General features: G+C 52.2%; 1 protein-coding gene across 1 annotated transcript in view; it reads right to left on the minus strand.

Moving 5' to 3' along the window:
- Positions 1-13958, minus strand: part of SEC14L5 (SEC14 like lipid binding 5) — a 44787-nt gene that overhangs the window by 5289 nt on the left and 25540 nt on the right. Inside the window, exons 7-15 of the mRNA XM_036310151.1 lie at positions 13069-13181; positions 11050-11239; positions 8429-8517; positions 8266-8336; positions 6713-6884; positions 4313-4441; positions 3320-3454; positions 2723-2950; positions 1237-1397 (exon numbers count right to left, since the gene is read on the minus strand). Of these exons, the coding sequence (XP_036166044.1) occupies positions 1237-1397; positions 2723-2950; positions 3320-3454; positions 4313-4441; positions 6713-6884; positions 8266-8336; positions 8429-8517; positions 11050-11239; positions 13069-13181 (1288 nt within the window). The remainder of the gene's footprint in view (positions 1-1236; positions 1398-2722; positions 2951-3319; positions 3455-4312; positions 4442-6712; positions 6885-8265; positions 8337-8428; positions 8518-11049; positions 11240-13068; positions 13182-13958) is intronic.

Raw genomic sequence — 13958 nt, forward strand, 5'->3', positions numbered from 1 at the left:
AGTGTCCAGCCCACTCCTCCTTCCCCACCTACCCACGTAGAGGCAGCAGCCCCCAAATGCCTGTGTCTACATTTCTGAGCCCCTCTGGCTCCAGGAGGAGTGGCCTGGTGTGTGTGTGTGTGGCAGTGCCATGTGGATCTGGTTATGCACATGTGCCACAGCACCTTGTTGGTCCCACGGAGGGAGCTCCAGAGCAGGGTGGCCGGAAAGGCATGCCCTTGCCTTGCAGGTCGGCTGGAACTCCTGGAGAGAGCTCCCCCGGTGCCATCTAGTGGAGGGGGGTGTAAACAATGGCGCTCACCAGCACCTCCAATCCGAAAGACTTCCCTCAGATCTCGGAGAGCTCTTGCGGTTCCCCAGCCTCTATGCGTCTCTCGTCCTCTCTTTTGTTGCCCAGAAGCTGCTCAATCAGCCCTCAGTGTCTCAGGAGGATTTGCTCTAAGTGTAGGTGACTTTCCAATGTGCTCCTAGGAGGTGGCGGAGGTGGCGAGTTCTGCGTTCTCTACATCATCATCTCAGACCCACCTCTAAAGCATTATTTTTAGACAGAAACTAACAGGCACTTCATGAAGCAGAATGCAAAATCACATGCATTTTTAAAAGATACAATGCAAGGCCTAAAGAAGCCACCTGCTGCACCTCCTCACCCTCTGCTTTTTTTTTTTCTTTCTGTTATCGAGTGCTTACTGAATGGCAGGCTCCCTCCACCATTTCATCTCATGACAACCCACAACGTTGGGGCTCCAGTTCGAGGCTGAGAGAGGTGAAGTGACTCCCCCAAGGTCACACAGCAACCAGGAAGTGCTGGGGGTCTTAGCCATTGTATTTCCCTGTCTCTTTGAGGCACCACTTGATAAGAGTTGTCTGTGAGGCACTGTTGTAGACTGTTTTAGAACAGTCCGAACGCTGTTTTATGAAATTCTAGACGTGAGGGGAGGTCCAAATAGCAGGACCTCAGGCTCTCCCCACTAGTCCACTAGTCAATCTGGTATGTTGGGCTTCTGTCCAGGGTTTCATTTGAGGGGAAGAGTCTGCCGCTGAGGCAGTTTTGACATAGTGTCCAATTTCTCACACTAAGGTGCTGAACCACGGGGAATGTTTGACGGTACCAGTACCGGTGCCCCACCCTGGAGAGGCTGGGAGGCAAACAGGGGAGGTGAATGCAATGCCCCGAGCCTGGCCTAGAGGGGAGTTGGGGCCCCTCCCGCCCAGGAGCTGAATCCCAGCCCCTCCTACCTGAAGTCCTCAGACGCCAGCACCTCATAGTAGTAGAGGAGTTTGCACCTGGGGCCAGGGCTGTGCAGGGCCGTCAGGACGTCCTCGTCCACACTGCCAGGGGGGCCATGCACTTGCCACCGGAGCAGATAGATGCCGGGCCACCGGGTCACGTGGGAGCCCTGAAACAGCAGCCACACCTGAGGCTCTGGTCCTCCTGGGGACAGAGCCCCCTTCTCAACCTGCCCACCAGCACGTCCTTCCTCTAAGCCAGTGGTTCTCAACCTTCCTAGTGCCGTGACCCTTTAATACAGTTCCTCATGTTGTGGTGACCCCCGATTTCATTGTTACAAATTGAACATAATTAAAGCATAGTGATTAATCACAAAAACAATATGTAATTATATATGTGTTTTCTGAATGTCTTAGGCGACCCCTGTGAAAGGGTCGTTCGACCCCCAAAGGGGTCACGACCCACAGGTTGAGAACCGCTGCAAGCGTTTCCTGGAACCATCATTTCTCCCCTCCACTGTTACCCCCAGATCCCTGGCACCTGAGAGTTTCCTCTGAATCTGGGGGAGGGGGCCCAGGACTGGGAGTGGGGCTGCAGGACAGCAGAGGTGTAGCCAGGTTAACTGCCTGGATTTCGTTGGGCTTGTGATCTGTTGAGTGGGCTTTGCACACTGAGGAGTTCTGGAGAGGGACTTGGGAGGGAGCTGCACAGGTGGTTAGAGCTTATTGAGAACCAAGAGAGATCAAGAAAGAGGGGTGTTAGCTGTTATGAGAAGAGCAACTTCTTCAGGGAAGGGCATGGATGTTCAGTGGGACCCTGGGGGTGCTGGTGTGGTAGACTCCCCATGGAACCTTCAGGAAGTTCTGCATTGCTCGCAAGTGCTTGTGTGTGTGTGTGTGTGTGTGCGCGCGCGTGCTGTGTGTGCATGTATGTCTGAGTGCTTATATGAGCACATGTGTGAGCATGTGTAAGTGTGAGTGTGTGTGTGAGTGCATGTGTATGTGAGTGAGTGCATGTATGTGTGGGTGGGTGAGTGTGTGTTTGGGGGCCTGTGATGTTCGACATGCAAGCACTGGCCTCGTGGAGGATGTGAGGTCAGCAGGGTGGCTCATGTTTGGTGCCAGATCCGCGTTCTGTTTGCAGACCTCCAGCTTCTGTGCTGTGCCGGTTCTGGAACCGACTGTGACTCAGCAATCACCCGGAGAGAAGGAGGAGTGCAGATCGCAAACCCCACACCCACAAGCTCTGAGTCACCCCGCCCGGCTTGGAGCCTGGAGACCTGTATCTTTGGTACGAGTGGCAGGGGATTCTGGGCTGGGGTCCTGAGGTCTGGGTCCTGGGTCTGCCAGGATCTGTCTTTCTCCCCCACTGTCCCACAGGGTCCCTGAGGCCGAGGACCAAGTCCTGTTTGTCCACTGCTGTGCCCCCGAACCCTGACACACTGAACACTCCGTCCTGCGTAATGAATGAATAAATGAACCAAGGAATTCGAACCTGAATGCTCTCCCCTTCCCGGCAGATAAGGGGGGCCTCCACAGGGCTGTAATCTGCACCCAGGGTCCCCCCTTTGTCCATCAGCTGCCCGCTGGCCCTGGCCCCAGGCTCCCGGGGGCCCGGCTGGGGGGCCTGCTTAGCGTAGCACAGGCTGAACACCACATCCCCTCGTAGGATGTCGAAGTCCCAGGTGATGACTGATTCCCCCTCCAGAATCTCCACCGCAACCTGCATGGGGACAGGCGAAGTCTGAGAATGGATCCCCCTCTAACTGAAATGCCTGGGAGGTCCACCCTGCCTTGGGTGCTGAGCCACAGCCACTGACTGACAGACAAGAGGGTACAGGTGGTTAGAGCTTACTGCCAGGCCCTGCACGTCCAGCCCTCCCCACAGGTCGGGCTGGGATAGATTGTGGCTGAAACAGGCTCTTACCTTCAATTCTTGCCCACATCCATCATGCCCACACCTCTCCTTACAGGGTTCTCCTACGAGCTTGCCCTCAGCAAATCACTAGCATGAGAACCCTCTACTCTGGGAGACCCTGACCTATATTGACACCCCAGCCCAAGGGGTCCTCCCGGGCCAGGGCCCCAGCACCTCATGGGGAGCCTCGCGGAGCACACTGGCCGGCTGGTAGGTCTCTCGCCACTCGTGCAGCTGTTCTGCATGCTCCTGGTCCTCTTCCATCAGATAGAGGGACTTGGGGACCAGCCCTCCTTCGGGGACATTACACTGGGGTACAAAGACAAAGGTGGTAGGTTAGGGCCCAGTCAGGTTCTGTGCCCCCTGAAACCACACTTACAACAGGAATCTCTTCGAGAGCTGGGCACTGGGCTTCCTTGACCCTATTTACTGGTAACCACCTGACGCACAACAAAGCAGTAGGAGCTGTTATTCTTCCCATTTCACAGAGGAGGAAAACAGAGGCTCAGAGAAGTAAGGCAGCAGAAAGTGGCTGAGCCAGGCCACAAGCCCATATCAGGCTCCCAGGTGCGCGCTGCTTCCCACTCTGCTGGTCTTACAGGCCCGTTCGCTAAATATAAGTCATGCAGACATATCAGGACAAGTGGAGAAAACAGGCAAGTTTGGCAAAATTCCTAGGAAATCTGCATTTGATCCCCAAATCATGCAAACGTGCTGCTTGGTATTTCTGTTAGAGAAGGGAGAGGGGTCTGCCCTCCCACAGCCAGATGAGATAAGACAGCCATGGTCAGGGTCATGCCTAGTATCTCACCCCTGTGGTTGTGAGTTGGGGATAAATTCCTTTGGGTACATTGACTGTGGGGTCCAGGCCTCTGGGCCATTTGAGTCACATTCCCCTACAGCAAATGGTAAGTCTGACTGCATCCTAGCAACCTAGCTTGGATGGGAATGCAGGGTGGGTAAGCCTTTGACTGGCCTGGTCTCTGGACTTCTGGAAACTCCCTCACTGCGTTTGAAAGAAGCAAGGGAAGGCTGCCCTCCTTCAGGGAGGAGTCGCCTCTATTTGGGGCAGCTTCTAGAACAAGCCCTGCCCCAGCACGCCCAGGTCCTCGAGGCCACACACTGCCCCTCCTCCAGTCCCGCCCCCCCCCCCCCCCGCAGCCTCACCAGGCACTCCCCCCCAAGGAAGTCGGGGATCACATCTTTATCCAGGTAGTCAACAAGGCCTCCAGGGTAATTGCTGCCACTGTAGATGAGGAACTTCTGCCGGGTGTTCTCATTGATGAAGGGGCTGATCTGAAATGGGGGAGATGGAACAAGATGAAAAGTTGTTTTTTTAATTGAGAAGTAATTTGCACACCACAGAATTAAGCACATTAAAGGGAATCATTCAGTGGCTTTTAGCTCATTCAGTATGTCATGCACCTGTCACCTCTATCTAATTCCAAGACATTTTCTAATTCCCCGCAGAAGGACACCCCCAGCCCCATTAGCAGTCACTCCCTGTCCCAAGCCTCCCAGCCCCTGGAAACCACAGTCTGCTTCCTGTCTCTACAGTTTTTCTTGTTCTGGGCATTTTGTATAAACGGATACGGTATGAGGCCTTTTATGTCTGGCTTCTTTCATTTAGCATGATGTGTTTGTGGTGCCTCCATGAGTTATAAAAAGAAAGTATTGCCGAGGCCGGTTTGGCTCAGTGGATGGAGCATCAGCCTGCGGACTGAGGGGTCCCAGGTTCGATTCCAGTCGGGGGCATGTACCTGGGTTGTGGGCACATCACCAGTGGGAGATGTGCAGGAGGCGGCTGATCGATGTTTCTCTCCCATCGATGTTTCTAACTATCTCTCTCCCTTCCTCTCTGTAAAAAATCAATAAAATATATATTAAAAAAAAAAAGAAAGTATTTTCTGTGCTTCCTTTTTGTGGCTGAATACTATTCCACCGTATGGATGCCCATGTTTTGTTTATCCCAGATGGAATCTCAACACTGCACTCTAAGCTGCATGTCAGTCAGGTTTTTCACAACATCCTCAGTGCTGGTGTGGTATCGGGTTCAGTAAATAGGTGGGGAAGGAGGGATGGAAGGAGGAAGGAGGAAGGAAGGAAGGAAGGAAAGAAGGAGATGGGGGGGGGGTCTTCTTCTCCTACCCCTCCCCCACCTCAGTGCCCCTGGAAGCCACAGCTCCTCTGGCAGCCGCCACCCTCACCCTGTTCCAGCTCTCAGGGGCTCTGATGACAAGGCTTGTCCCTCCCCTTGTCCCTGCAGCCCTGGGTGGTCAGGGCTTGCTGCAGCGGCTAGTCCCTAGGGGCCTCTCCGTCTCACTCACACCACTGCAAGGGACTCCTTCCTGTCCCCCCACCCCTGCATTTGCGCCATCCATCGGGTGAATCTGCTTTTCAGCCAGGACGCCAACTGCTGGCTTCCACCCCCACCCACTATACATCCTCTTAGGAAATCTCCAACAGCAGTTTTTACAAAGATCAGAACATTTGGGGATAAAAAGCTTTAGTAGCAGGTCCTGCCTGTCCCTCCCACAGCTCCTGCTCCCCAGCCCAGCTTTGACTTAGTCCCAGAAGCCAGAGAAGTTTTTGCCCCAGAAGTCTGCTCATCCTCTCTGGCTGACAAGCCTCCAGGGCTCCCTACTGCCCCAGGACAAGGTCCCCTCGTCGCCACAGCCTGGACCTGGCAGCACTGGTCCCTGAGCATCTGTCTTCCCAGCCCCTCGGGGCAGCCAGCCTCTTTGCTCCTTTTGGCTCCAGCCTCCACACACACACACACACACACACACACACACACACACACACACTGGCACTGGGTAAGATGCTAACTCTGAGTCTGTAGGATCTGGAGGGACCTCAGGACAGTGGTTTTCAACTGCAAGTGACAACCTGTCAGTGATTGTGAAATCAATTTAGTACATGGTGACTAGCCTGTGCGTGTGTGCGTGTGTGTGGTGTGTGTGTACACGCATGCATGTGCAGGGCTGCAGTGTAAAGTGTATTTCTTACTATGGGTCGTGGGCAAAACGTTTGAATTTCCCTGTAGCATAGGATCCTCCCCTGCTCACAGGGGTCCCGGGAAGCCTGTCCAATTCTGAGTGTCCACGAAGCAGGACAAAGGTTACACAAAATGTGCTCTATCCGTACAGTGGAATATTTCAAACATAAAAAGAAATGAAGTCCTGAGAAACGCTGCCCGTGGATGAGCCTGAAAACATTATGCCAAGTGAGGAATCAGGTGCAAATAACCTCATCCAGTTTGATTCCATTGATATGAAATATCTCGAATACGTAAACCCATAGAGACACAAAGTAGGTTCGTGGTTGCCAGGAGCCGGGGGAGGAGGGTGGCAGTGACTGCTGACGGTTTCCTTTTGGGGAGATGAAAACGGCCTAGAATTAGGTAGTGGTGCTAGCTGCACAGCTCTGTGAAGACACTAAAAATCACGGAATTGTGCACTTTGCAGTGGTGAACTTGATGGTGTCTGGGTTAGAAGAAAAGACACCGGACAAGCAGGCAGGGCCGCTCACAGAGGGACCCCTCCCATCTCCGGCCCCTGCTCTTACCAGCGTCCAGAGCACAGGGAAGACGCGGGGGGCGCGCACGATGAGCAGCCGGCCCAGTGTCTCGGGGTAGTGGTCCTCGACCACCTCAATCATCCGCAGGAGGGCCTTCACCCCCGGCCGCCACAGGTGCCTCATGTTGAGCCCTTCCAGGTCCACCAGGCAGGTCCAGGAGCTGCAAGACACGAGCCCTCACCTTGCCTTGCCACCTCTCAAGGTCCCCAGCCCCCCTGCAGGGACCCAGGGGCTGACAGGCTCAGTGAGGCAGGGCTGGGAGCAGAAGGGGTGGGGCCCACAGGACACGCCTGGATCCTGCCGCCATGGTGAGGCCACGTGGCAAAGAGGCTCAGAGTGTGGGCTCGGAGGCTGAGCCCCCAAATTCCAGTGTCACCTTCACCCTTGAAAGCTGTGTGACCTGGGCAACTTCCTCCTCCTCGGGACAATGGCTATGACAGTAACAGTCTCCAGCTTAAGCAGCTGTTGTTAGGGCTAAATGAGACGCATATGTAAAGGGCAGGCACATAGCACCCACTCAGTGAAAGCTACTTATTACTACTGATTGCTGCAAAGATGCTGATAACAAAATAGAGCTCAAGCACTCCTGGGTTGCCACCTGCTGTGTGGCCTTGACCAGGTTACCTAACCTCTCTGTGCCTCCATTGCATTAGTACTAATTCATCAGGAAAATGACAGTTTTACCGCTGCACTCGTCCCTGGAAGCCTCTCCACCCCAGCTTCGTTCCCTTCACCCTGCCAGACCACCGTCACACCCTGCGACCCTGTCATCTGAGCCACCCCAGATGAACTCTGCCTCGGCCAGGACCCTGAGTGATCCATTCCCCACCCCACCCCAGGAGATGTCCCCTTAGGAAAGCACCCAATGGCAAAGGAAGGTAATTTTCATCAAGGTCCAGACTTGGGATAAAGCTTCAGTCTGCCTGCTGAAGGAGGTCCTGCCTGCTCCTCCCTCCTGGGGCTGAGATAAGGATGCCAGGAATCAAGGTGCTGAGGAGAGCACCTGCTACACAGTAAGTTCTAGATGCCTCTCCTAACAGTTACTGTTTCTGACACGCCATGAAGAAGCCCTAGAGCTGGTGATACTGGTCCTGCTCTACAGAGGGGAGAGGTCCAGTGCCTTTGGGGGCGACAGTGCTGTGAGTGCTGGTGTGGGAAGCTGGGCTCAGGCATGGAAGTTGGCGCGGGGGGGGGGGGGGGGGCGGGCAGAGGGGAACGGTGGGTTCCCAGATGGGCCAGGACAGCTGCGAGTCTGCATGCCTGGGAGATAGAGTCAGGGTGGCACTTGGGGGAGGGGTGTGTCCCAAAAGGCAAAGGCCAGGAGGATGCATGGCATGAGCTCTGCCACTTACCCGCTTAGCAACCTGGGGAGGGCATCACTACTCTGAGCCTCAGTTTCCCCTATAAAGGATGGGACGGCACGGTCCCTGCCTCACAGGATCGCTGTGAGGATCAAGCGAGGACACTTCTGTGAAGGGCCATGCTTAGTGAGCCTGGGCTGTCTGTACTGTTCAGGGGAATGTTCCCTGGCGGGTTCTTGCCTGATGGGACGGCCAAACTGCCTGGTGTTCCCTTCACATCTCTTCTGTCCTTCCTCATTGACGGAGAGAACCTGGAGGGTAGACAAGGCGCTGGCGAGCCTGCACTGGGCTGCTCACCGCAGGCAGCCCCGGGGGCTCCAGGGAATGGGGGACCCCGACTCACGTGCTGCAGCAGCGCCTCCTCCCCCACGGCCTTCATCAGGCCCTTGGTGTCCATGTGGCCCAGGCGCAGGATGTACAGGGGGCGGCCGTCTGTGCAAAGAGGGGGGACGCAGTGTAGGGAATGCTGGGGAGAGGGCGGGCCAAAGCCGTGGTGAGACCTCACCCCCCTCAGAGAAGCAGGGCCAGGCGCGGCTCACCACGGCCCATCGCTCCATCGTTTACTAACAGCTTGCCTGTTCCTGCGAGGGGCTGACACTGGTCATGGTGGAAGAAACAGAGCATGTGCTAAAAGCTGAGTGAGGTGCATACAGCAACTCTCTGTGTGACCCTCGCTACTATTCTGAAACCCCTAACTGTCCTAACATTAAAAGGTTAGCTTAAAAACTTTAAAAAAGAGGAGATGAGCCACGTACAGTGGGGCCTTGACTTACGAGTGTCCCGACTAACGAGTTTTTCGAGATACGAGCTGTCTCTGGGCCGATTTTTTGCTTTGAGTTAAGAGCTAAAATTCGAGTTATGAGCCAGCTTCAGATACCCCACCGCTAGTTGGCGCAGCGAACGTCACAGTGAACGCCACCACATCAGCCCAGCATCACGTGTCTCACTCGTTCACCATTGATTTGACATACGAGTAATTTGAGTTACGAGCTCCATCACGGAACGAATTAAACTCGTAAGCCAAGGCCCCACTGTAATGAAGGAGCATGGCGAGAGTAGATAAAAGTCGGCTGTTAGCTTTCTGTCAGCCAAAGCAAAAAGGAAAAATAAGGAATTAGAGACCAACGCAGTCGATTCTTCTTATTCTCGTTAGTTGTTCTACAGTCACCTTGAGCACTGACCTATCGAATACAGACCCACTGCTTCGAGGAAAAACACAGGGTTAGGCTCCTGCCAGCCTCTAGTCATAATATTTTTGTCAACTGATCAATACATAACCTTGTTTTCTGTGTTTCTATTTAAGGACACCTTATTCAGTTATACTTTGTTGATCCAGTAACATTGAACTCACGGCCAGCAGCACTGTAATGCAGGTCTGATCTAACTCACGCCTTTTCTCCGTAAGGCACATCATAGCCATCGTGCACTTAGGAACACGAGACGGCACTTCTGCGCTATGCTTGGAGGCCGTTGTAAACAGCAAAATCACAACCAAACGCACAAAGATAAAATAAAAATAAAGAAAGTGGCACTAAGTAGACTGCAAAAAGGATGCTGTTTCCAGTCTGAGCGCTGGAGCAGGAAGGCAGAAAGACGCCCAGTTCAACCTCCGCCGGGGGCGTGCAGCGCGGGCTCTCTGCACACGTCCGCGAATGACCACCAACGCTTCCTGAGTATTGATTTGGGGGCGATAAACGCAGTAGGTGAATAATGAGGACCCACTCCCTGAAGGACAATGTCTCAGCCCGTTCTTCAGGAGAGTCAAGCATTTGCTCTGTTCAACATACAGATGACCCTTAAACAACATGGGTTTGGCTCAATTTATATGCGGATTTTTTTTTTCCAATAAATATGCTGTCAGCCCTCCAAATTCCTGGGTTTTACATCCAGGGATTCCACCACCAGCAGATCAATGCATTGTTCTACACCATTTTATATAAGGAACTTGAGCATCTGTGGACTTTGATATCCTCAAGGGGTCCTGGACCTAATCCCCTGCATAAACCAAAGGACGACTGTCGTTAAGTTTTGGGGAGTCAAAAATTATACATGGATTTTTCAGCTGCACAAGAGTGGGTCAGTGCCTATAATCCCCGCAATGTTCAAGGGTCAACTGTGTATGAATTTTTGTATAAAGGGCAGTGAAAATCATGCGAGGCACTGGCTTCAATGGCAGTTTAATTTTAAAAACCTCAAAAAATTTATAGTAGGTTGAATAATATCTCCCCAACATTCACGACCACCCATAAGTTCAGAATGTGGCCTTATTTGGAAGTAGCGTCTCAAGAGGAGATCACATTGGATCATTGTTGGCCTTACAGCCAATGACTGGGGTCTTTATAAGAAGAAGAGAGGCCTGGCCAGTGTGGCTCAGTGATTGAGTCAAGGGGTCGCTGGTTCGATTCCTGGTCAGGGCATATGCCCGGGTTGCGGGCTTGATCCCCAGTAAGGGGTGTGCAAGAGGCAGCCAATCGATGATGTTCCTCTCTCATCGATGTTTCTATCTCTTCCTCTCCCTTCCTCTCTCTCTAAAAATCAATAAAAACATATTTTGGAAAAGAAGAGAGGACACAGAGGATACACAGAGAGGAAGGCCATGTGAAGACAGACGCAGAGACTAGAGTGAGGCTGGGCCACCAGAGTTCTTAGAGATAAGGAAGGATGCTACTCTAGGGCCTGCACAGGGTCACGGCCTGCTGACATCTGGGTTTCAGACTTCTGCCTCCAGAACTGGGAGAGAATAAACTTCTGTTGTCTTAAGCCGCCCAGTTTGAGGTTGTTTGCTGTGGCAGCCCCAAGGCACTATTTGCCTCAAGCCCAGCTCTGCCATCTTCATGGCTGGGCAGTCATCTCCAGATGCCCAGAAGAGTCCAAAGGAGAAATAAGAAGCCTGGAAAGTGGTATTCACAGTGCATTCAGCAGTGACCAGGGATGCACTGATGTTACGTAGGTCAAGGAACGCACCTATGTCCTGGTAGTGCCAGCCTCCTGCATAGAACTCCTCCAGGAGGGCAGGGGGGTGCCAGGTCTGAAGGAGGAGGTCCACCTGGTGCTGCTTTCGCCAGCTCAGGGACTGGCACAGCATCTCCCGGGCCTTGTCCAGGTGGAAGTCACGAGCCCGCAGGAACCGAAGGATGTGCTGGTCTTTGGGAATCTGCGAGAAGAAGGAGGAGCGACCCAGGGAATGGTAGTCCCTAAGCCAGTAGATGGGATTATGGGAAATGAATCCCCTGTCTCCTCTGAAAATATTTAACTGGGGAAGGATCGTACGCATCCACAAGCCAAGGGGTGCTAGCAGCTCCCAGAAGCCAGGAGAGACACAGAGCAGGTTCTCCCCCAGGGATCCTGAAGGAACCCACCCTGCCGTCACCTTGATCTCAGACGTGTGGCTGAGAACTGGGAGCGAATACATTCCTGTTGTTGTAAGCCACCCAACCTATGGCATTTTGTTTCAGCAGTCCCAGAAAATAAACACACTCCTCTTAACAGTGTGTTATATGAGCTGATAAATAATACCTCCCCCCGCCTGCTTTTTTTTTTTTAATTTTTTTTGCCTTGTTCAGGCTGCATTCCTGCCACATATAACCCAAAGAGTCTAACGAATAGCTGAGAGGACATGTTAAAACCCCACCAGCTCTCCTTCCTTCCTTCCCTCTGGCAAATATCAACCATCAAGGGGCGCCAACCAAAAGCACCCTTCAGCGGGTTCTCGTTCTGAACCAGACTTGGCTCTAAGCACTTTACGTGGATTCCCTTTCACTCACCATGGGAGGAGAATACTAACCTTACCCCAATGTTACCTATGAGGAGACGGGTAGACAGGTTACATCACAGCCCAGTGCTAACTCCCTTGTCTGCCTCCCAAAGTGGGGAGGAAAGGCCATCAACTTATGACTAAGCAGGAAGTTCCAGTTCAACAAAGTTGAAGGTCAAGTCCATGCTTGGGACCCAAATGCATATTGGACCTTCTTGTGATGGGGCTTAGAGTCTAAAGATAAAATCCGCATGCAGTCAAAAATCAACCCTCAAAGTCAGTAAGTCTCTTTTAAAAAGAATAGCATGCTTGGTTTTGTGAACAGCAGTGGTTGTCAATTGGGGGTGACTGTGCCCTCAGGGGACATTGGTGATGTCTGGAGTCATTTTTGGTTGTGACAATGTGGGGAGAAGAGCTCATGGCATCTAATGGGTGGGGGTCAAGGGTGCTGCTCAAAACCCTGCCATGCAGAGCACAGCCCCCACCATGAAGAATTGTCTGGTCTTGCCCTGGCCGGTTTGGCTCAGTGGATAGAGCGTCGGCCTGTGGACTAAAGGGTCCCGGGTTCGATTCTGGTCAAGGGCACATACCTTGGTTGCAGGCTCCTCCCCACCTAGGGCCCTGGTCGGGGGTACGTAGGAAGCAACCAATCAATGTGTTTCTCTCACATCGATATTTCTCTCTGTCTATCCTTCTCACTTCCACTCTCTCTAAAATATCAATGGAAAATATCCTCGGGTGAGGATTAAAAAAAAAAAAAAAAAAAAGGACTGTCTGGCCTTAATGTCAGCAGTGCCTAGTCCAGTGATGGCGAACCTTTTGAGCTCGGCGTGTCAGCATTTTGAAAAACCCTAACTTAACTCTGGTGCCATGTCACATATAGAAATTTTTTGATATTTGCAACCATAGTAAAACAAAGACTTATATTTTTGATATTTTTTTTATATATTTAAATGCCATTTAACAAAGAAAAATCAACCAAAAAAATGAGTTCACGTGTCACCTCTGACACGCGTGTCATAGGTTCGCCATCACTGGCCTAGTCAGTGATAATGGGAGCATGTGTTACAGACACATGAAACCATATGTAATGAAAAGAAGGCAAAGTCTAAGTACCCAGCATTACCAATGACACAAACTGGTCTCCCTGGCCCTTGCTCCCCAGTGCCCAGGCTGGGCAGCTAATGCTGAACCTGCGTCTGCTCCAGCAGGCCCAGCCCCGCACTTGCCTTGCCTTTGTGTGTCTCCTGCAGCCAGTGCCGCAGCTGAATCAGGCAGCTCTCCTGCATGGGCGTGAGATGGCCCAGGCACCTCTCAATGTAGTCTGCGTCCAGCTTGTCCCCTGCCAGAGAAGAAGGGGCTTCAGGACGAGAGGGAGATGCTGTCTCTCTTCCCCGCCCTGTCTGCCCTTTCTGGAGCCCATGCCTGACTGGCCACCTTGGATCTGAAATGTAGTTCCAAGCCATACAGAGGCCCTTTCACCAGATGACAGCCACCTGGGCCCAATCCTCTAGTCTTTCCAATCCATCTCCAGGGTGGTTCTGAAAACTCACGCTGGGCCAAGCCTGGATCTCACAGTCACAAGTGATATGTCCTCTTTGACCTTCAGAAATGGAACTAATCCCTATTTTCTAGAGCTGTCCCGCCCTCTGAATATTTTTTTCCATCGCCCCCCATCCTCTTCCCTTTGGCAAGCATCAGCTTGTTCTCTATATCTATGGGTCTGTTTATGTTTTATTCTCTCTTTTTTTTTTAGATTCCACATATAAGTGAAATCACATTTGTCTTTTTCTGTCGGACTTATTTCACTTGGTGGTAATACCCTCTACTTCTAGCCATGTTGTCGCAATTGGCAAGATTTCATTCTTTTTTATTGCTGAATAATACTCCATTGTATACATGTACCAATCTTCTTTATCTACTTGTCTATGAATAGACACTTAGTTTGCTTCCATATCTTGGCTAGTCATGCTGCAATGAACATGGGGGTGCATATATCTTTTAGGGTTAGTGGGGTTTTTTCCTTCAGATAAATACCCAGAAGTGGAATTGCTGGATCATACGGGTGCTCTATTTTTAACTTTTTCAGGAACCTCCATACTGCTTTCCACAGTGGCTG

The sequence above is a fragment of the Myotis myotis genome, unplaced genomic scaffold, assembly GCF_014108235.1.
Source record: "Myotis myotis isolate mMyoMyo1 unplaced genomic scaffold, mMyoMyo1.p scaffold_m19_p_5, whole genome shotgun sequence".
Classification (NCBI taxonomy): Eukaryota; Metazoa; Chordata; class Mammalia; order Chiroptera; family Vespertilionidae; genus Myotis; species Myotis myotis.